We start from the raw sequence: 24,247 nt of genomic DNA, 5'->3' as shown, positions 1-24,247 counted from the left end.
AAGTCTTGGCAATTTCTTCCAAAACTCAGCCCTTGAAAACGCTGTGAAGCACAGTTCCAGGCTCACATAGAAGAACTCGACATAGTTCAGAGTCAATGCAACAGCAACTAACTTTGTTATCAACTGTGCTAAGTGCTCACACCTTGGAGGCTCTGCGGCTAATGCACTTGGCTGCTAATCAAAGGGTGGGTGGTTTGAACCTACCAATAACCACTCCCTGGGAGAATGATGCCACAGTCCACTTCCATAAAGCCTTGGAAATCTTGTCACTTGAGGCAGCTCTAACCACTCCTGTAAAGTCACGATGAGCTGGACTTGACTGGACCACATGGCAATGGGAGATGTGGGGTGCTGACTGAAAGTTGTGATAACTGCCAATGTTTTCCTAAAAACCTGTAACAGGACAGGCCTGGTGCTAAGCACGTGACAGTATTTCCTTAGGTTCCTCCTCCCAACTCCTCTGTGACATCAGGGTCCATTCCACAGCAGAGGAAACCCACCTTCAGAAGGCAGAACTCATTTATTCAACTGCATGGTAACTAGCCGTAAAACAGTACTTTAAAAACTAAAGCCTGGTTTCAAGGTTATTCTCTACCGCTACCACAGGTGCCATATTTCATATGATCTCATCTTACTTACCCTTGAAATGTGAAGTATGTATAAAGATGAGAAAGACATTTCTAAAATAATGACCAAAAACTACAGAGGAGATTCAAGTCAATATCAAAAAACTGTCTCAATAAAAGATAAATTTCCCCCCACCAGTATGTGTTTGATACAGGCCATGGTCTTCGCAATCACTTGTTATGCATCAGAGAGTTGGACAATGACCAAAGAGGATAGATGGAGAATTGATGCCTTTGAGCTGTGGTGCTGGAGAAGAGTATTGAGGGTACCATGGACTGCTAGGAAAACAAACAGATTCGTCGTGGAAAGGGTTAAACCAGGTGGCTCCTTGGAGGCAAGGATTCTGAGGCTCCGTCTAACATACTTTGGACATGTTGTGAGGAGAGACTGGTCCTTGGAGAAGGACATCATGCTTGGGAGGGTGGAGGGACAATGCAGGAGGGAAAGGCCCTCTATGAGGTGGATTGATTCAGTGACTGGGATAATCGGGATGGGAGTGTCAGAGACAGTGCGACTGGCACAGGACAGAGCAGAGTTTAGGGCTGCTGTACATAGGGTCGCTATGAGTCGCAAGCAACACGATGGCACATAACAACAACAACATGAAGAACTTCCTTTCCATTACTGTATTACCTTAAAAGCTTGATACGGATGGATTACATTCAAGTTAGACAATGTCTATTTATTCACTGATCCATGACAGAATGTACTCTCACCACGTTTCCATTATTGTTATTCCGTGCACTTACATGACTGTTGTTGGGTGCTATCAGTTGCTTTCCGCTCACAGTGGTCCCGGGTGTTGGGTTTCGATTCTGTGAGTGGGATGGTGGGAATGAGTGTGTCTGAGACGGCGAGATTGGCACAAGATAGAATGGCATTTAGGGTTCTTGTACCTAGGGTCACTATGAGTCGTAAGCAACTCGATGGCACATAACAACAACAACAATAACAATAATCTTCTCCTGAGAAGCTGCTGGGTGAATTCAAACTCCCTGTCTTTCAATTAACAGTTTAACCACTGCACCTTTAAGGCTCTTTACTTGAATAATATCTATATTTATCTATTTTTCCCTCCACAAACTCTCATAATGGAAAACAGCCACTGTTACTGTTGTTAAATGCCACTGCATCAAGTACAACTCACGCAAGCCTAAAAACAACAGGTCTGAGCCCTGTCCTGTGTCATTCTCATCATCTCAGACACACTTGAGCCCAGAGCTGCAGTCACTGTGTCAGGCCACCTCACTGAAGGTCTTCCTCTCTTTCACTGAACTCTCTCTGCCCCTTACCAAGCACAATGTCCCTCCCCAAGGAATAGCTTCTCTTAGCAACATGCCCAAAATATGTGAGACAAAGATTTTCCGTCCTTGCCTCCAAGAAGCACTCCTGCTGCACTTTTTTCTAAGACTTATCTGTTCTTTTGGCTGTCCATGGGATATTCAATACTCTTCTCCAACACCACAGCATCAATTCTTCTTCTGTCACATGTATTCATAGACCACGGCCTAATTAGACCTAATATCATCTTTTTTAAATTTGCCCCCAGGGATAACTAATATTAAACTTCTTTTAATACTGCCAATATCTCAGCTTTAACTGATCAGTTGGGCTGTACTCAAGGGTCTCTTAATACATATAAGCAAAGGAGCTCTGGTGGCCTAGTGGTAAGAAGATGTGCCACAATCCCAAAGAAATGCAGTTCAAATCCACCAGCTTCTCTATGGGAGAGAGATGGGCAGTCTCCTCCCACGTAGTTTATTGCCTCTGAAAACCCACTGGAGTGTCAGCAATGAGCTGGTTCCGACTTGACAACACACGACAACAATGCATAAATTTCAGACAATCTTCTATATTATTAAAAAATTTTTACAATAATAGGATTTATCAGAAGTTTCCTATTGAAACAGAACTCCTGCAGTAAATTTAATGTTTTGATTTCCAAAAATTAAACTAAGAAAAAGTTTTTAGAGATGTATCTATTAAATAAAAGCAGTTAGGTGGATGTATGGTTTTAAAACCCAAAGATGTGGGATGGTTTTTGTTTTAGTTTTTTAATGTTTTTAGCTGATATTTAAGATGAACAGCATATAAAAGAAAATTAAGACTTTGAAGCGACTAAACTACTTGCAGAATTGTAGACATCAAGGAAAGATAACTTAATTAAGCCAGTTCTTAATTAAAGCCGTCAAACTCAAACTTACTGCTGTGGAGTCAGGAGCAACTCACAGCTGATCCTCCACCAGGTTTTAGGAAGCTGCAGGCTGCACGGGAGAAGACTGTCCACCCATCTTTCTCCCATGGAGCAGCTGATGGCTTGAACTTCCTGCCTTTGGATTTGCAGTGCAACTCCTTAGCCACTAGGCCATCAGAGCTCCCTACTCTGGCTTCTATCTTTTCTTCAAAGATCTGGTTTTGGGGTGAGAAGGGAGTCAAAGAAAGGACTTTTGCTCATAACTAATTCCAAACATGACCGTTAGCACTTGTACAAATGAGACAATACCTCCTGAGTGGATCTTCTCTGTTTCCCAAAACCCCTTCAAAGAAGAGAGCAACTGACCAGAACTTTTGAAAAGACCATAAATGAGAAAGAAAAAGGCGTCTGTTCTCCTGATTAAATGTAACCAGCCCTCCAACTCTATCTTCAGACTGATTTTATGAGAACACATCCTCTGATAAGGTATAAATGGAAAACAAGATTCTTAAATGGCATCGATAAATTAATAAATGATACTATAAGACATCTGAAATTAATAAATGATACTGTAAGTCATCTGATTATGCTGTTTCCTCTGTGTTCCTTTAAAATATTTGGTGCAATATTCACAAAATAACATATGCCATTCTATTGACATTAGCTGTTGATTTATGCCCAAGTAGCCGTAAAGCCAGCACCACAGCCCAAGTGGCTCTAGACGCCTCTGAGACTCAGGATTCTAAGTTGTAATGTGAAGGTGTCTCTGGGGGTTTTCCCCAGCTCTCAACTTCTATGGCTTAGAGGCCTCTCTCTTCTAAAACAAGCTTTCTATTTAGACTTAACCAAATTATGTGACCAGTGAACTTTGACCTGTGCAACATGAAAGTGTTACTTAAGAATCAGGTTACACATTCTCTCTTAATTCTTCCTAATAAATAAAACCAATCAAGCCCCTACATTTAACAAAGTCTATTAAACTCCACTTAAATATTGCTGAATATGAAGAAAGTTTTCCTTCTACCAGTGCAACTAAAGGCCAAATTCCTTGGATGCCAGAAGTGAGAGAGGCAGAAGAAGCCTTCTAGGCCAAACCTCACACCGAATAGACAAAGAAACTGAGTCACCAAGAAACCCCAGTTCTCCAGGCTTCAGCAAGCAGCGGTATCATAAACTCATTCTCTTCTTTATCAAAAAGCTTCTATAATGATGCAGCAGTTAGTAAAACCCTGTGCCCATACACAGAGGAACAGAGGAAGCAAAGTCCATTACTGGATCACTAACTAATAGCTTATTTTTCTCCTTTATTTTTAGTTTTTGGTTTTGAACGCAAAGCCCTTATGTTCAGAAACTTACAGTTCAAAGTATATTGAGCAAAACCATGTCCACATGCAGAATGTCCTTCTCCCACATGCATCTTAAGAAAACAGCACACAGAAAAATAATTTATCATCAGCCCATAGAAAACAAAAATGGAAATTAAGAGAAAGAATGGAGTAAATCTAAATTGTATATTTTCATTCTTTCGAAAAGGATTAAATAACAGAATTCTAAATGGTTTGTTTGTACTTTCCATGCAATATGTAGATTAACCATGAAATTCTGCTTGGGATACTTTGACATCTGTTTTCAGTACATTACAATGAAATCTGGGGACTTGATACATACATTTGCTGTAATAAAACTGTCACTAATCAGTGTTCTCCAAAATATTGCCCATAACTATTACTATTCAGTAGTCTCATTTGCATGATCTAATATTGTTGCTACATCGTGTTTTTCCCTGGCAGTGTGTTACGTGGTCCCAGTCACACAGTCAAAAACGGCTGCAAACCACTCAATAATCTCAGCATTTCCCCAGTACTCTAAGTGCAGACAATCTGTCCTGAGACTGGACTAATACTTCATCCTTCACCAAATATTTTCCCCGTAACTGGCACATGTTAGACTGAATCCACACGCCTAGCGTGGAGAACTCAGCGATTAAAGAGCCCACGTCGAGGAGAAAGCATGCCTCGTGGTGCTTCCGCAGAGATGTGAACATAAGCTGACTCCTTCAACAAATCTGCAAGAACACTGCCTGAATAGTGAATGCAGAGTTTGTGCCATCTCGGCTCAAATGCAGACTACACCTAGGCCAGACCTTAGAACGTCATGTGCTTCATTTTCTCTAGGATTCGGAGAGAGTTAGGTACCCAGAAACACCAGCTCACACAGATTTGATGCAACTTTTCCGATATGAATAGAACTAACATTTCTAGCCTCTGTATCCAGGAGTTCTGCAGCCATAGAGTCAAGCAACAGAAAATAAAAAATACAAGGGAAAGAAAAGACACAATAAAGAGGTAAGAGCAATGGCTCAAAAGGTAGCATTAAGAGTTATTCATCTAATATTTTACATTGTATTAGGTATTACAAACCTAATCCAGAGATAATGACTTAAAATATGTAAGAGGATGTGCATAGGTTATATGAGAACAGTGCAACACTATATATAAGGGACTTGCTTATCCCAGAATTTGGCAGGCTAGAGCAGGGTTCAGAGCTGTTGTACAAAGGGTCGTTATGGGTGAGAGTCAACTCAATGGCACAAAATAATAACAAGGGTCCTGGAATCAGTCCTCCAAGGATCCTGACAGATGACTCTGTGTGTGTGTGTGTGTGTGTGTGTGTGTGTGTGTGTGTGTGTGTGTACAAACTATATTTTATATTGCATATGCCTGGGGTGTCACATACAAAACTTGGATCTCAAAGTATAGACGAAATAATTCTGAGAACTAAAATATGGTTTTCTCCAAAAAACAAAAGCGCGCGAAGAACAATGTGTCCACCTAAGCAGGTTCTAAATGAATGCCATTTTTGCGCAGCACTTGGAATTACATTCATAATGCTCAACAGTCCCACATAATTTCATTTTGTCCTCCCATGAACTCATCTTAAACCTGAACTATGTTAGTCTATACACATGTTTTATATTATACAAATGTTGGATACAAAAAGCAGATTAATTGTAGGCCCTAATGCAGTGTTTGTTAGTACTAAGAAGTCATTCCAAATGTTCCAAAAGGGATTAATGTAGTCTAACAAGTCTATTTAATTATTGTAAGACCAGTGATCCTCATATTACTATAAGCAGCTTTTCCCTTATTTGGAGACTGTAAATAGAACAGAAATTGTTACATGATAACTCTAAGTCATATCCGAAAATAATGATGCTTTGCCATGAAGAAACTTGAAGGCATATGTATGAATCTCAGTAAGGTCATTTCATAAGGCGGCCAGTTTTTCAGAACCATGTATGCGTTCCCACTTGAGGTCACCATTAACTAGAAATCATTTAGTACAAGTAAACCTTTTCTAAGGCTTTAGAACAACAAAATACCAAAATCCTTTCACTACTAAGAGCAACCTAGTTTATGAGGCTTAAAAAAAAAAAAGATGCAATTTGTTTCATATACCAAAATATTTTCCTTTTGTGTATCCATGAACAGAACAGTAGCTTAACACATGTTCTCAAAAAAGACAAGGCCTGGCACAGATTATTAAAAATTATATGCCTGAATCTAAACAAGCTAATCAATGTTCTGATTTCTGCTTTCTGCACACCCTGTTACTATTTAACTAAAGGGCAAACAGTGAAATGACTTTTCCTATTAACTCCTGGTGAGAACCCTTAGGTGTATGATAAGCATTATCATAAAATGCTTCATAAAAGAATATGGGATTTTTTTCACACTGCATCAAGGTGGCACGTGATTGAAGGTATTTTCCAATGTGGACATGAGTTCATTTCTCTACTTTCCACAGCTGTTGTCCCAGTTGAATGAGGGGTACGATCATTGCTCGTGGCTGGTTCCCCCAAGAATCTAGCCACAAACTTGGCTCAGTGACCACATGGCACCAAGCCCCCTAGAGCCAAGGAAGTGGCAGGCGATAATCCTAAATCTAGTTTAGTAATAAGTAAATGTTCTAACCACTTCCTAGTTGGCTTCCGGTTATGCCTAGCCGAGGTGAAGTCTTATTAAGTAATAAATATTAACTTGTTTATTTCGAGCTCTAGTACCTCTCTCAACACCCTAAAAAGGAAAATTTCAAGGACTGACTGAAAGATGAGTTAAACGACAATGAAGTAAAAATAGTTCACGTTCATAATTAAGCACCTAAAAGTCATCTTTCAAGTAAGAAACGGTCAGACTTAAAAGGAATCTGCAAACTCCGGCCAACTGCTCTTCTTCAGGAACAATCTGGACTCGCCACATCATCACCACTTCTGTCCACCTAAATCTAAAACAGAAGTGCAGTTCTCCCAAAAGCTGGCACTCTGACTTCTGTTAAATGGAAGTCTTATGCTTTTGTCAGAGCCCTGGTAAGAGTGAAACGGATTACAAGTATTTGCTAAACCACTCTTCATCTGACACTGGCATTAGCTCTTCCAGGAGCCACCAATAAACTATTTCTCCTTCTACATTTCCTATCCTCTAGATTGATCACAAAACGTATTCTCGGGTAAGCCAGTCTAAAGAATTCTAACACTGGACAGTAATTCTCCTTTAAATGTGCTTTCAAACTAAATACCACTAGCTAGCACCTGGGCCCGCACCCAGAGCTTCCACAAACCTTTATTATCTGGACTATTGTTTTCTCACTAGAAAGTCCTCTTATCTGAGATGCACATCAACTATCTGATGGCCTCCTGCTTCAATTCTCCATCACTCCTTCTCCGCACTCTGGGTCTGTACAGAATAGGGCCTGGGGTTTATTATGTAGCCACAGCTGTTGTTCTTATTGAAGCACGCTGGTGCTGCAACGGTTAAGCGTTCAGTTGCTAACTGAAAGGTTGTTGGTTCACCCACAGGCTCTAGGCGAAAAAGACTTGACAGTCGGTGCGTACAAAAATTAAGTTTAGGAAACCCTACAGGGTACTTCTACTCAGTCACAGGGCCCTGCTGTAAGTTGGAATTGACTCAATGGCACCTAGCAACAATAATAACAACTGCTGTTATTAATAATATTATTTTAGTCACACGCATTGTCTCCATTACCCTGAAAACAAGCCTATGCAGCAGGTATTGCAATCTCTACGCACAGACAATCAAGACAAAGGGAGTTGAAGTGGCTTGACTAAGGCCACAAAGGCGACAAGGGGCAGGGCCAAGACCAGGACCCATGGTAACAGTCTACGTCCTTATTATGGTCTGCAAAAACTAAAGAAAGTTTTGTCTTGCTAAACAAAACTTTCTAAGGAAGAGGGGAAAGCTGCCTGATGGTGAGGGCAATCCACACCTCAAAGAGGGAGAGAATATTTCAAATTATACATCAGTTTCGACTCGATTTAGGAATGAACCATCCTTCTTCAGCAGTACATGCAATAGCTAAGCCTTATCATGCTCCTTTTGGTCTCATTTCTTTCTCTTCTTCCCAGAGCGCATGTGTACACACACACACACACACACACACACGCAGAGTGCATCCACCAATTATCCATGGTCCAGAAACTCCACCTCTTTAACTCAACAGCAGAGATCAGTTTAGCATGCTTTCAATGGAGGAACAGAGGAAGACTTGAGGAAAAAGTCTCAGATATTTTTTCTGAGTTGTCAGGAGTCTTCTGCTATAGCCTTAACATCATTATCCACTTCTAGCATCCAAACCCGATTTTGCATTGACTGAAACACTGAAAAATGGCTTTTCAAACAAAAAAGAGGGAAACCAAGGCTACTGACTGGCATAGTCCAAGCATTTCATCCCTCTCCTGACCTCTAGGGTGCTGGGTTAGCCACATGATTAATTGTGCAAAACCTGTAAATTTCTAATCGTGTAAGCATTCATGAGAGGGGGAGGTAAAAAACAAAAACACATACACACAGAGAGACACAATATTCCTTACCTGCTATTTACAGATTTATTTTTTTTAAATGGGAATGCAAAACTCGAATGCTATTTCCAAGATTCCCAGCCCTGTGCCACACTGCCACTCATCTGTCAGTGTACCCACACACATGTATAAACAGTATGCGACATACAAGGAAGGAAATGCACATTCTAACTTAAACTTCCTTTTCTTCCCTCTAATAATTTAAAAATAAAACTTAACAGCTTGGATTTTAAATATTTAATCTGGCAAATATAGGGAAAAAAATCATGAACTACAATGTCATATTTGGCAAAGAAAAATTTGGTAGGATAAAAATATCTGTGTTTTTACATTTGAGAAGACATTTCCAATATTTTAAAAATAAAATCGTTTCACTGCTGCAGAAGAGAAGATCAGAGGTAAAATTCAGTTTCAGCATGTGGGATCATTACAGGGAAGAGAAAAGACATCTTCTATTCATTCTAAATCAATATTTAGTTTCACACACTAGGGGGAAAAATCCACAGAAATAAAAACTTCCTGTTTACTCATGTTTCTCTATTATATCATGAAATTTAGCAACTGAATTAACAAAGAATGAGATTCCCTTAAGACTATAAATTACAAGAATAGAGTTACCATGTTATTCTCATTTTAAATAAAAAGAACAAACCGCAAACTTTTTTAAGTGTATGTATTTAGGATACAGCTTCCCCCACCTCCCAATATCAGACCAAGATTTATAGCGTGATGTTTTAGGACTTACATGCTGGTAAGCAAACACCTAACTAAAGTTAATGTTTTCACTTCCTATAGTAACAATCAAATATTTTTATTTTAACAGCTGTAATCGTTGAAAAGTCATTATTAAAGAAACCATAAATATAAAGGACTGAAAATTCCACCTCAGAAAAGGCAGGACAGAGGAAATTGTGCTGTGTACCATAACACAGAAACTGAAGATCTATGCCCAATTCCAAAGCATTCCAAGCACTAGAATGTTCTCCCCACCTCCTGCACCAAGGAGGGCTGCAAATTTGTCCCCATCACTGTCAGCAAATAAAAGAAAGTGCTCTACAACCAGCCCATGTCACACAGAAGACCAGAAGGAGCCACTGCAGAGGGCCGCCTGAAACCCACTGGGGTGGAAAGTCAGGGCCGGGGCCTTTTTGTCAGCTATTCCCATAAAAGAATCAAAGGAAACAGTGACATTACTGCACAATAGAAAGGTCAAAACAGCTTGCAGCCATTCCATGACCCAGACAAGTCAAGGTCAAGGGATTCAGGTAGCAACTTCACCAGGGCATAAGTTACAGCACAAATGAATTGTTTTAACACATCAGCTTTGGTCAATTAAACCTAACAAGGCAAGTTGCATCTCGTAGCAGGGTTCCTGACACCAAGGCCAGAAGCTGAGACCGACCTCATAAAACAAGGCTTTTAACATAGCATAGCAAATTTAAGGTAATCCAGCCAGAAACTGCAGATGTCAGAATAATAAAATACGAGTTGTCCTAAGCAGGGACATTTTTCACACGTTAGCGTTCACTAACAGACGAGCAGAGACTTCTTATTGACATACGCCTGTTATTAACATGAGCATAAATGTAATCCCTCATTCACATGTATTACAGAATACGCCCTATCACAAATAACTTTCTTAACATCTGTGGCCAGGAATAGATTTTTGTCCTAAGCCTTACCCCTCTCTGCTAGGGAGGCACATTTCTTCTCCAAACAGTGGGTTTTATTATATGAGTGAAAAAAAATATCAAGTTTTTTGAGAAAAGCGACAGTTCCATTCAGAATGACATTATCTATGAGTATTGATGAATCAATATTTGTTGAAGGATTTTATGTCGATTTATGAGAGATTCCATGCACTTTAAAAATCCAATTGAACACTCAGTGTTGATTGTCTTATTTTGAGAAATGGAACCAAAGCTAACTAGGATGTTTAAATGTCACGTGTTTACCAAAGGATTTGGGTTGGTTTTTTTTTCTCAAAGACAAGTCTTAGCTTCACTTGGCCCTTGTTTAAGCAAATCCCCTTTTCAACTGATCTGTTCTTCATCAATAACTGGCGACATGCTCTTGAAGTGGGCTGCTAAAAACAGAGAATGTCTGTGCAACTTTCAACTAGTGAAAACACGGCCTCTATCTCTCCCTCCCTTTTCATTTATACACCCCCTATTCCAAATTCTTCATTTGTCTCTGGTTTGTCCATGCTGTCCTGGTTAAACATCTTTGTGAACTGGAGGAACACAGGTACCCTAGTGTTTTCTTATAGACAATATATTAATGTACAAGAATAGTAGGCTTCCCCATCTTGGAACACACTCTCATTTAAACCTGGAGGGTTTATTTTCTAATGTGTGTGGCCTTCAATTGTACCTCAAGGTCTTCCCACCTCCTTGGTTAATTGGGAGCCGTTTCTTCCAATTTTCTGTATAATATAACAACCAACCCAAAACCCCAAGCCCTCAAGTGCCATTAAGCTCACAGACACACTGATCAGCCTAAGTCCACCTAATCTTGCAAACTCTTCCCTCACCTGGGACACCCAGTTCTCACAAGTTCTCTACAGTTGGATGATTTACTCTATATGCCAGGTCCCAACACATGAATTCAGGGAAATGACCCACATCGAATAACTGGAGTTCAAGGACCTAAGAACTTCCTTTAAAAGGAGATGATAGACCACTGAGCCTCAGAAAAGCGAGGCTGACAGAGAGGAAGCACCTCTCTTTGCTGTGCTTGGCTCTGAGGCCGGCTGTGGTACTAACTCGAGTTTCCGATCGCATAACCATGAGTCCTTGAGATTTCTAAAATTATTCCTCCTCCACCAGGCTGGAGGGGGAAAACAAGTAGGGGGGAAACTGTGCTTTGAACACCGTGTGGGCTAATCATGCGCTCTGCAATGGCACAGACACTGAAATACAGTCACACACACACACACACACACACACACACACACACACACACACCCGCACCCCCCCCACTACCATGAGTTCCACTTTCCTAAGCTTCAAACTTGGGAAGGATTGTGGAAACCCAACAATCCTAAGTGTTATTCTTTCACAAGCTCAAGAGAAACTTTTGCCCAAAAACTAGCTGGAGAGAAAAGGATCCCCCTTTGTTTCTGCCCCAAATTTTCCATTACCTAATAATTGCTTATTTCGACCAGTATTACATAGGCTGTCTACACTCTGCAAACTCAAGGCCTCAAAACAAAGCAATAATTATTCTTAGATTAGAAAGCCCGTTATCATGTCACTGGGTCACTGGGCTGACAGAAATGAAAACTAACATTTTCTCAAAATTTCAGAAAATTCTACACTAGCTTCCCTTTGGGACCCTCCCTCTCCAGGTACTAAAACCAAAAAAGACCGTTGAGACCCTGACAGAGAGCCCGCAATGTTCTTAAGACTCACTGTCTTAGTTTTCTGGATTAATCCAGCACAATGAACTAGGGAGAAAGACATTATTAAACTAGACGTTGTGAATTGCTGCTGCTTTCAAATCCCAGAGCCAAGTTCACAAGAAAGAAAAAAGCTAACAGAGGATTGAACCTTTCATTTTTCTCTTTGCAGTTTCATTCCAACTTCCAAAGTAAGGCAAAAACACGTAAATTAATTTTTTTAAAGTTATTAAATCTATTACAAAGCTGTTTTACATCTACACTTGCTTGTATTTCTTGAAGTCTCACTTTAGAGACAAGTTTAAAGAAGTAAAGCTGTGGTGGAATGACCTCTCAGTGACTCCTGCTCACCCCGAGTCTCCAGGATGTGGATCAGAAAGAGGGGGACCCGGCCACCCTTCCTCATCAGTGCCATGCACTCATCCCCAAAACAGCCGTTAATTCCGGACCATGAATATTATTCTGCTCCTTTCACGTACGGAGTTACTTTACCACACAAGAGGCACAGAACCCCAAGTTCCTAAATCCAAACACATAATCTCAATGAATATTTTTATGACAAGATTTCTAGGGCTGTGTATACAGGCTTTTAAAATGTGGGGTGCCTAGTGATGATAGGAAGGAATTTTAACTACTTTTTGCTACTTCCAGAAAGTGGGTTGCTGTACGTATTTTTTTAAATATTTGAAAATCATAATCGATGTCACAGAGGAGCGGGCTCCCTCTCTCTGTCTCTCCCTTCTCCTTTGAAAAGTGAGATCATATTCACAGCAATGCAAGAGCTTAGTTTGCCATATCAGAACACAGATGCCAGGCCTCCCAGCTGGCAACTGGGGCCTCAGACTTTTAACTCTTGAATTGTCTGGCTAAGCTATCTGGGGGCAGAGACATCATGGCATAGAGGGTGACCTTCTGACCCTCCTAGACAGTGCTTTCTTCTTATCAGTGAGAAAATTACTAAGTATCTTATCTTACAATGTATGTTCCCACAAAGGTCTCATTAAGCCTAGGAGCAGACAGGCCTCAAGAAGAGCCTTTCTTGATCTTGTGAACTTCATATAAGGCAGCATGCAAACACAGGAGCAGTAGAGTTCAGGAGTTCAGTCAAGGACAGGATGTAAGATGAAAACACGTAGCCATGACCCCTAACTTAAGCGTGCGCACAAAGCCCCTCCCCGCCCCACCAACTTTCCACTTCCAGGACAATGCATGATCCAAGCACATTGAACCCTCCAGACACAACTTCCTTTGAACACGTTGGAAAAGCGTGCATTCCCTCCTCATGGAAACAACCTGCACACGAGGCGCAATTTATTAAAACATTAGCATGCGCTGTCAATTGACAATTATCTCCTTAAGCTTTTCATAAAGAAATCACTGTTCTCCCGAAAGGATTCTAAAAGTCACTCGCTGAAGGATGCAAATAACTCCTTGCATTTGCCTCCTTGCTAATGATACGTGACAACCAGGAAGGATTCTCTTTCCAAACCGTAATGATAATTGCAACTTCCCCTGTAAACAAGGCACCTCTTTCGCAACTTCAAAACGCACATTAATCGTCATCACCTTGAACCACAGGACCAAAGCAAGTTGCTACTCCAGAGTGGGTCACAGGCCCACTGCTCGAGAAGGCCACAGGCAAGGGTCTTTCACAACACCAGTGGGTTTCCACACGCCCCTCAGCAGTGCAAAATATGCCTAAGAAGAGTGCAAAGTACAGGCCAGAAGTCAGAGGTGCCCTTTAAGCTCTAACCTGTTACACTGGTGATAAAGGTCTCTATCTCTTCAGAGTGTTTTAACTCTTGTGTGTGTTGTGGCCTTACTCCTTCTGCCAAACCCTTCTGTGCCTCACAGACAGTCCAGTGGACCCCTCCTTCACTGCATCCCCTCAGACCTGACTCTGGGGGCACGCCAGGCCTCTCTTAGGCCACACTTCCTTCTGTGAAGCCCTCTGGGTAGAACTGCTAATCCTGCTTATTAATTAACAAGACAATAGTGGCTAACTGGAAAGCAATATTAATGCTAACTTATCTAGGAAACATCAACCAAAAGCACTTCGGTTGGTCTTCCTGGGCTGCAGAACCGTGCACTGGGAATGGGGCAACATTGTGAGGCCGAATGGAGAAATTCAGGGATGAGTGATTCTTATTGCTTTCCTCATTTGGGATGTTCAGTTCTCTCAACATTTCTACTAATCATTATGATTAACTAGAGAGGAGAGTCAGCCCCTCACTATATCCAGGTCTAAAACTGTGAAGCGGGCAAATGGGGGGCGGGGGGGGGGGCTGGAAAGCATAAGGCAGCAGCTGGACCAGAACACCAAGGCCGTGATGAATGCATTCTGCACCATTGCAGGGGTTCATCCTCCACCACTTACCATGGCACCCCTGCACCCCAGGACCCCTGTGTCCTGCAAGGCACCTCTTGCCAGCCTTGTCAGGGCTTCTGCTCAGTTATGTTTTGTTTTGCTTTGCTTTCGGGAAGGCAACAAGAGAGACAATATGGGAGAGGTGCCACCTGCCCCGGAAGCACTGGGCATCTTTAATCTCGCTGGGAAAAAAATGGAAGCCACTTTACAGCTTTTTCTTTTTTTCCCCCTTCTCCCCTCGCCCCTTGAATCTGTCCCTGTCTTAAAAATAAAATAAAATAAACCCCAAAAGGGGGGAAGAAGAAGAAGAAAAGGAAGCCTTTCGGATTAGCTAAGGTCTGCTGCAGCAAGCAGGCGAGCTGCCCTCATTCAGGGATTGTCAAAAACTTTCCTGTGTGCCCACTGCAATGCGGATGCCAACCAACGAATCAAAGGCATTCAGCAACCAGACAAAGAGGGTCTGATGCCAACCTCGGTGCCACTGGCAACCATTATTGGCACCAAGCACGGTGTCTGCTTTTTTTCTTCTCCCCCCTCGCCTGGCACTTCACAAACAAAATGGCGGTGCTTGTAGCAACGAAGCAGCTGAACAGCAGCTTCTGACTCAATGGCAACTGATTTCTCCCGGATTTCAACCCGGCTGCTCCCTCAGGACGTGGACCTCTGGGGTACAGTGGGAGGTAATTCCACGAACAACCCCCTTCCTCCTCCCCACCCCCGGCGTGACCCTGTGCTCATGCAAAGACCTAGGAAGATGGGACACGGTGTGGCCCAGGCAGCTCGAGGCACAGAGGGGCGGCTGACAAAGGGCGCCTGGCTGCTGGCAGGCCTCGGGGCTGCGGCCACGGGAGGCGAGAGTCTGATGACCTCTACCTCCAAAAATGTTTCAAAACGCATACGTGCCCTCCCCAAGACTGCACCAGATGCACAGGTAGCAGTGGGGTTTGTGTCAAAACGCTGGTAACTCTTTGCACATTTCAGAAAGGCTCAGGCAGCTGGACATGGGGAGGTGGGGGCAGGAAGAAAGTGGGGGGGGTAATTTAAGAGAGAAAAAGGGGGAAAGAAAGGAAGTTTGGTCAACAATGGAACTTTATGACGTGTGCCCTCCTCCTATGGGGTCTGATAGATAAGTAACCAAGAGAACTATTGACATCCCAGATCTGGAAATTGTCAATATAGTATAACCTCGTTCCATGCTGCAATGCAGATGCCAAGTAACAAATCACAGGCATCCGAGGCTAAACAAAGAGGGTCTGATGCCAGTCCTGGTGCCGGTGGCAACCATCTTTGGCATTCTCTCTGTTCTTTCTCATGTTTTTCTCCCAATCGTTTAGAAGCGGGGAACGGGGGGGGGGGGAGGCCGGGGAGGTAATTTTGGTTGCTCATCCTGCCACAAGCACGATGCCTTTCTGGTTTCTCGTTCACGGCTTCCCTTATACTTCTTTACCTGACTAATAAGACGGCTATCAGTGGGTTCCTGAGGACTCAGAAGGAATCAAAAGTCATGACGTGAGATCTACAGCCCTCTCTGATTGACTCCAGACTTATCTTTCAAAACCTACCTCCTCTAATCAACCGCTCGGCTAAATGACATCATTAAACAGCTCCTGACAAAGGATGATAGAGGAGTTTTGAAAAAAGGGGGAAGCACAAATGCACCCTTGATGTGACTTTTTCCAAGAAAGAACCCGCAGATGTGAGGAGGAGATGATGTCAAGGCAGGTAGCAGCCAGTTCAGGGGACACCGTGAAAGGACAAAAATGCAAAGCCCTCCTTACGGTGATTGAAGCCACCACCACCACCAGAGTCAAGGTTTCAACTGATACACATTCTCCGTGAATTGCTCAAAACTTGGTGGTTACCCTACCCACAGTGCAACACAGAAAGCTTTGTGTGTTTTCTTCCTTCCATCTATCTCCACAAATCCAGAGGATACATTCTTTATTGTCAGTTCATCAAAACCAAGAGAGTTGGCTGCCTGCCCTGGGAGCAAGCATGCATGTGTGCACACCTCCCGGACGGGCCTGCAAGCAAGTTCAAGTGTTGCTCGTCCCCTTACCTGCACCACAAAGTTCCATGACCCAGTTTTTCAAACTCTACTCCCACCCCTCTCTCTCCCCACAAGGTTGCAACACATTCGCAGCCAATCCGACACATACACACAGCCCACCTTATAATGTCACCTCTGAGACAGCTGTCAGTCAAATTAAGTGTCAGGTGTTAATGAGCTTTTATTTTGGGAAATGCAGGGTGCAAAATAATTTTTTCCCCACAAATCATCATTACTGGAGTTTTCATTTTTCAAAGCATGTAAACAGTAAAATGCACCGTTCCATCTTTTTTAAAAAATGTGAACGTGAAGTTTTACTAAATAGGCCAGTCCAGCACTATTACTTAAAAATCAGATTTTAAAAATCTACTAATAGCATTAGAAGCAGTTTTCTGAAACCACCACCAAGCTATAAAGACAAAAAGCACATCGTAAGAATCTAGAGTTCTAAGACAGAGTCATTTTGACATTTCACTTACAGAACTGCTAATAAAGCTTGCACCAATTTCTTAAAGCCCACATTCATATAACAAACATCAGATAGGCGTCTGCCACCTGGCCATTTTCCCTAATGCCAGGCCAAGTTAGGAGTGACCCGCCATCTGCAGCAAGCCAGACTTCAGTCCACTTACGGTATGCTGCAGTCTAAAGTGCTCTATCAATACAGACCAATTGCTAACACAAAGACATCAGTAGCTTGATAAATTCATTAGAAGAAAGCAAACTGCCGCCTACTTAAGGAAAATGTATTGAGAATACAGAAATAATAAAGATTGGTTTTAAAAATACTCAAGAGAAGGTTCACCAATATTTTAATTACTCAGGAAACCATTTCTATCTCTTCATTGAGTATGTTTAAAAAGTAGGTATAGTATGCGGTTTCTGCATTCTTTTCGAGATTTATTCTGAACCAGTGTAACCAGTCTACTTTCTGGTTTTGTTCTTTATGCTCTGGAAGGAAAGCCATGACCTTTCTCCCCAGAAAGTTTTCCAAATTTATATTCACGCAAACTCAGAGTATTTATGAAATGTTCCCAAGTCACTCTGGGGAAACACAGCAACAAATTATTTAAGGCGAGAGCCACCATCCCTTTCCTCTACAGTGAATATTGCACAATCAGAAATAGGTGTTGACAGAAATATTAAAATCACACAAATGTAGGTCTATTTAAGATGGAACTTTTTGATACCGGCTATCTGCAGCTTTTTGCAATAGTAAATGCTGACTCTATTTCAGTGCAATTCATAGTACTGGATTTGTGAACAAAGTCCCTCCACCCGCTGAGTTAGGAAGCTGGTATAGTGATTTTTTATGGGACGGTTTGACTACACACAAATAAGAATACGAGTTTCAGATGGGGGAACCTGACCGTGATGCAAAAAAATGACGTCTAGGGCAGAAAGGGAAGTAGGATGAACTATATTCTGTAGGCTACTGTGCACCCAGGGTATCCACTTTCAAAGACACTGGCAACAAACATCTACACTGTGCTGCTTTGCCAGTCAAGCCTCAGCAGGCGTGGGCTATCGTGCCTGCTTACAGGGCGTGCACACGTGGTGGAAGTGGGCACGACACGCAGCCCAGAGAGGATGGAGGGTCCGCACAGGCCTCCTCCGGGGCCACCTAACCAGAGCCGGGAAGCCCCCCCCCATAGGGGTGGTGGACAGTGTCTGTTGGACAGGAAGAAAAGAACATCTGCTCCTACCTTGCTCCTGCACGTAGTACGCCAGAAACAGATCGAGCTCCTTAACTGATACTGTAATGTGATGTGGCTGGACGCAAAGTGCTGGGTTTGTGCAGTGGGGAGATTTCATGAGCCGCTCTCCGTCGGTACTTTCCAAGGGGATGCCTTTGAACAGGATCACCATGACTAGATCCAGACGCCAGACCTTGTCTGCCTGGCGCAGGCAGTCGATCCTCCGGATCTTACCCTTCTGGTCGGGGTTGGACAGGACGCAGCACGGGTGCTTCTTGCCGGTCACGGTGAGCACAAAGTCCTCTCGGTACTCTTGGCGGATGTCTTTGCGCAGCTTGGCCAGGAGCCTGGACGCCCACTTCTGTTTGATTTCGGGCTTTTCGCTGAGCAGCTCATCTTTGACTGCTCTTTCTTCGTCCTTGGACATCCGCTTCTCGTGCTTTTTAAAGTACTTGCGTTTCCGAGCCTGCAGGTTGAACCACGTATAGGCAATTGCACGGACATGTGGAAGCAGTGCCTCGATGAAGGGGTGAAATTCATCCTGGGGGAGACGGAAGAGGGGGAGACACAGAGAGTCAGTTTCACTTGAAAAGCACAAAAAAATAATTCCATACTTAAAAATTCTGCACAAAAACAAACCCGCTCTTCTCTTACATAGAATAATCTTTCTAGCCAGACAAAAAAGAAAAGTATGTCCAATTATTACCACTCAGATTCACAGGTAGAGTGTCCCTCCCCAAAAGAAAGTGAGGTCTGTACTTTATTTCTTTGACCCCTATCTCCCTCCCTGTCACCCCAATGCCATGCAAGCTCTACCCTACAAACATACCACCACCGTGATTCCTGACACCAAACTTAATATTTCAACATTTCATTGACCAAAGAACGCTCGACAGTACCATGGTACAGAGGAGAAGGCAGTGAGGCTGGGTTTTGTTTTGGTTTGGTGTTTGGTCGTGTTTTTGTTTTTGTTTTTACACCGGAGCAGAGCCGTTCAGCAGGCAGGCGCGATGCCACCGTTCATTTCTCTTCTCGGTGGCACAGAAACACAAAGCCTGTAGACGCTCCGTGCAATGCCACACACTTCCCGCTCCGGAGCATGCTCTCAGCAAGAGCCTGCTGGTGGCACAAAGAGCATGCGCCATTAAACTTGATCCATTTTCTTATCAAACGTCCAACATTCCAACACTGAAACAGCCCCATTCCGAGAGCGGTAACTAGAGAAACCGGTACACAGCGAGGGAAAGTGGGCAAAGGGCACCCGGTATCAGTGTCCTGAACAGAAGGTTTCCAGACTTTGAGCTGACTGTTCTCTCCCCCCCCACACCATACACACACACACACACACACACACACACACACACACACACACTGCATTTTAAAGTAAGTTTATAAAGTCAAAAAGCACACATTGCACGGTTGTTGTCCCGGCCACTGGCCTGTGGGCACTAAAGCCCCACAGGCTCTGTTACTTTGTTAACCGATCACAAGAGGATGGCCATTATTCAAAACCCCTTAAAAAATCAATCTGAGGTGAACAATGGAAAGCAGTAACTTGGCACCAACTTTGCATTCCTCGTGCCCCTGCCTGCTGTGGCAGGGTGACACCACGGGGCACTGCTGGACAGTTATTGCTTCTGTGGGATCCATGCTGTGCCTCACCCACGTCTGTAAACCTTGGGGTGCACAAGGCACTGGCCGTGCAGGCCCGTGAGGCCACACGTGTGGGTGCCAGGTTCCCTGCCCTCTGCAGTAAGCACTTTACCTATAAGCTCCTATGTCTGGCCTCCCTGTTTCCTCCAAAGAGTTTTGTTTTGTTTTGTTTTTAAAGGGGGGGGGATTGTGTAGAGTTGAGAAGTGGTAAATAATCTTTATCTAAAGAAAGTTCACGCTATTTCCCAGTATGGTCAGTGTCTCAGGACTTCCTGCCCTAGGTAAAACCAGCTTGCTGGTCTGGGCCGATCACTACCATTCACGGAGAGCTGGGCACACAGGCCGTACCCACGCAGAGGACCACAGTAATCACTGATCTGGAGCAGTGAGAATGTCCACCACCAACACACCCTGACTCCGCTGTCACCCCACTCGCAAAACCAACTGTCACTGACTGTATCACAAATTCCAGTTTACGTACGAGGGCTAATCCCCTCCACTGAGTGGAATCAATTCTATTAACCAGCAGTTCCATCCATTCCAGTAGGCAGAGGTGATGAATGTCCAACTAATGCCACACTAACAACAATGTCCCCTAACGTCCACAGAGTTATGAAGCCCGTCTGAAGACGAAATGCAAAGTTCCTGTGCTTCAGGCTGTCAGGAGTTTGCAGTTCAGCTCCGGGAGAGGTGCACGGCCCACCCAATCAATTCTGTACTTTCAAGTGTTTGAATGCCTGGTCGTAAAATCCCTGCCACAGAAGGAGGAGGAATCCAAATATCGCAACAATACCAAATGCAGATGATTCCATCACAGTGTGGTGCATAACCAAATGCCATGGAGGAAATCATTAAACCGATCAGTAGTTTCCAGCAGAGATTTGAACAATTCGGTTACTATGTGAGCACATTAAAGTAGGCCATGGAAAGAGTTAAACCACAATCTGCTCTTTGTGTGGGGAGGCTGCCCTGTTCACAGCAACCACAGCCCATGATAAGACCTCCCTATCTCCATACAGTCTCGGATGCCACGCTTTCAGCTTTCACTGTAACTAGAAAAACTTTGTTTATGCCCCTCAGAAATGTACACTGGGAGAAAGACCGCTCAAGGGAAACACAGACTTCAATGCACTTATAATCTGACTTTTACTCTGATCCGCTGGTATGATCTAAAAAGTACCTATCATCAACGTAAAACTTGAAAATGTAGGAGCTGCACTGGGCAGGGAAAGCTTTGTCTGACTCTTTTTATTCCCGTCATGCTTTTTAAAAGGCAGTATTATTTTAACAGATACTACGCCATGAGGTAACACTTAAGCACTTTCATCCTCAAGCACTATGTTCAGTGGCATTTCACTTTCCTATAAAGACATCAAGCCTAGTTTGGATTAAATGTGCTTGAGCTCTAACACTTGACCATAAACATCACCCTTTATCATGTAATAGATCTCAGCATTGTAATAAGTTATCTCATATCATCAGAATGCAAATGTGAGGGTTGAATTCAGAATTTCTTAACAAATGCTCACAAAATGATGCTTATTAAGGTTGTCTTACATTGGCTGTCAGTGCTGTCAGATAATGTTAAACAGCCCACATTTTTCCCCCTTATAGATAAATGGAATTAGTAAACTTTCTTAGACCACAAAGTGGCCTTTTTAATAATATCTCCCAGGCCTTTACTATTATGTAGATTCCTTTCAAATCAAACACTGACTTGACAAGGGAACATTAGAAAAAAAAAATTCTTCATGGAAATTTGGTTTAAGTTACATATATTTCAGTATTAACATACCTAATATCTCACCCTTTCAATGTGATTGCTTTTCAGTACTGAGTAGTAATAAAATCTTAAGAATGTTGAATAACACGAATAGGGAGCATAAAAAGAGTTTCTGTCCTCATTAAAAATTTTAAAGCTCATAAGACATCCCATACCTAATGGTTCTACGCTTAGGTAATGTGCCATCTTGACTTCTCAGGGTTTTTTCCTTAAAATCCACTAGCTTTCAATAATTCTTTCCCTCTTAAAACTTCCTTTAACTGAACTAAAGAATTGATAAAATAACCAAGTTATGAATTTCAAATATAAAAGTAAGCAGTCTTCATTCCGCCAGGCATATTTCATTCTCATCACGGAAACAATGGTTTCCATGAAAAGGATGGAAAATTAATTAGATCAATATAAAGGTGGAAGAGTAAATACTAGATTGTCCCAAGAGCATTGCTATATCACAATAAACTATAAAAAAATATTATCTAAAGAACTGGAGAAGTATCAGGATTATATATCTATAATATATATACACGATCCAAGGATGCCAACTCCAAGTTCTAGTATTAAGATTTTCCATTATATGTAGGAAGAGACTAAATCTTCTGTGAGAGCTGGTTTTTTCCTTGCATGCCTGATTTACAATTGTTAGGTATACCAGGAACCAGTGTGACAGCATACAGTTTTGTAAAATACCAACTTTGGCAAGAGCTCTTTTTGAATTAAGATTCCATTCTAAAATCTAGATACCTTATTGTAACAACTGAGATACTCTTTAAAGTTCTCAGCCAATTGAAAATGTTACTCTATTTTGTTTTCACATGTCAAGTAAAATCAGAAACGTTTTCCTATAAATATATAGCAAACTCTAATACAAAACTAAAACTAGTAAATAGCCCCCTTTAACAGCTCCTTAAAGCATTTATAAATTCACCTAGTGATTAAGCAAGAATTCTAAAAGCTAAAATTCCTTCTCTCAGATAGGCCTAGCCCCCAAACCAGCTTTAATATACCAAACCAGAATTAGATTATTAAAATAATAGAGGCCAGTAGGTATCCTTGAATACTAATGTGAGAGCTGAACAATTACACTGCGTGTGCTCCTCATATTCTATTTGTCAAGCTGCTGCCTTATTTTTAGCAGATACAAGTTAAGATAAAGCTAGTGGAGTTTGACACACAAACTGTAAACATAATGCAAATGCTGCTAATGTTTCTAAAAGTCGATGCTGGAAATAGAACTGAATACAGAAAACAGGGTACATGGCCAGTTCTTCACTGGTGAAAGCAAGTGATGGTAGTGCCCTGTAAGCAAAAAGTTAATTCATTTGGCCTAATTTTAACGTGCTTCAATAACCAGTACAGTCCACAAACAGTATTGAATGAAGATCGTTTATTAGAAATATATATATATATTTTTTTTTTAAATACTACTGGTGAATAATATGAAAGGTGAACAAGCCACTGCTTATACACCTGAACTCTTTTCCTCTTTGTATGTATTGGCCATTCTCACTCATGGCTTTTAAAATACAAATGGCTTAAACAACTCATTTTCCCACTTTTGTTAAATTAAAGTGCACGTTTACTTGCTGAAAATAGCCATATCTAAGTCAATCATACTCAGATGCCAAACAAAATATAAACAATAAAAAATGTGTCAGCCAAAAAGCGACAGGACTGGATCCAATCACTGCACAAGCCTTATCATTGTTTTCATCTTCATTCACAATTTATGAATGCCTCCGTCCTTTGGAATCACAATGGTTTCTAATTGTCAAACAATTGAAATCTTAATCATTTGTCCATTATAAAAATGCATCGTCTTAACATTAGAAGAGGGTTTTTATTATTATTATTAAGCACACCCAAGACTAGCCTCCACTTGAAAACTGTTTCGCTTTCATGCCAACGTGTGGTTATCAATTACCAACTAGTGCCACGTTCCCCTAAAAGCTGTAGCAGTGTCCCACTCCTTTGGAGGTTTCATTCAGTGCTCCAGAGAACTGTTCTCGGCTGAGGTGTGTGGTTCAGCGCCTCCGTTAGTCGGGCAGGAGCTGGTGAGCGATGAAAACCACCCCCAGGTAAATCGGTTCAGTCTCCCCACTTTTCCCTTTGGCCGACTCCTCTGAAATACTAAAGTGTGTGTGTGTGTGTGTGTTTGTGTGTGTGTGTGCGCGCGCGCGTTTTAGTTACAAAGTCAGTGGGTTGTTTCACACCACTATTCCTCTGATACCAAAACAACTTTCAAAGTTAAAAAATGACCTGACTTTTTGAGCATTACTTTATGCCTTAGGAGCTACGCCCCAAAAGCGTCAAATGAGCAGGTCGCCACCAAAGGAACCCATTCTCAAAGCCCACAACAGTCGGCTGGCCAGCTAACTTGTGTCCAGGGAAAGAGCCCCTTCGCAGAAAGCCAAGGGGAACCCCAAGATGCGGGTCAGCATGGACCCGGATTCCCCAGCTGCGCTTCGCCTCGCCGCCCGCCCACCGCCGGCAGCGCCCACACGGGCTCGTGCCCGGGGCCCCTAGCCAAACTCCACTGGGTGTGCGGCCGATCCGGGCCCCCGTGAGCGCGTCCAAGGCCGGGGTCCGCCTCCGGGTGCCAG

The 24,247-nt window shown here is 42.5% G+C and overlaps 1 protein-coding gene across 5 annotated transcripts in view; it reads right to left on the bottom strand.

Moving 5' to 3' along the window:
• NFIB (nuclear factor I/B) overlaps positions 1 to 24,247 on the bottom strand; it is a 290,118-nt gene that overhangs the window by 265,088 nt on the left and 783 nt on the right. For all 5 annotated transcript variants that reach the window (XM_006881291.1, XM_006881292.1, XM_006881293.1 and 2 more), the window contains exon 2: positions 18,221 to 18,752. In XM_006881291.1, coding sequence (XP_006881353.1) covers positions 18,221 to 18,752 — 532 coding nt within the window. The remainder of the gene's footprint in view (positions 1 to 18,220; positions 18,753 to 24,247) is intronic.

This window comes from Elephantulus edwardii, unplaced genomic scaffold (assembly GCF_000299155.1).
Source record: "Elephantulus edwardii isolate Elephantulus edwardi_28Jun2011 unplaced genomic scaffold, EleEdw1.0 scaffold00014, whole genome shotgun sequence".
NCBI classification, from domain to species: domain Eukaryota; kingdom Metazoa; phylum Chordata; class Mammalia; order Macroscelidea; family Macroscelididae; genus Elephantulus; species Elephantulus edwardii.
The sequence above is the reverse complement of the archived record's forward strand: the minus strand, read 5'-3'. Positions and strand labels throughout refer to the sequence as shown.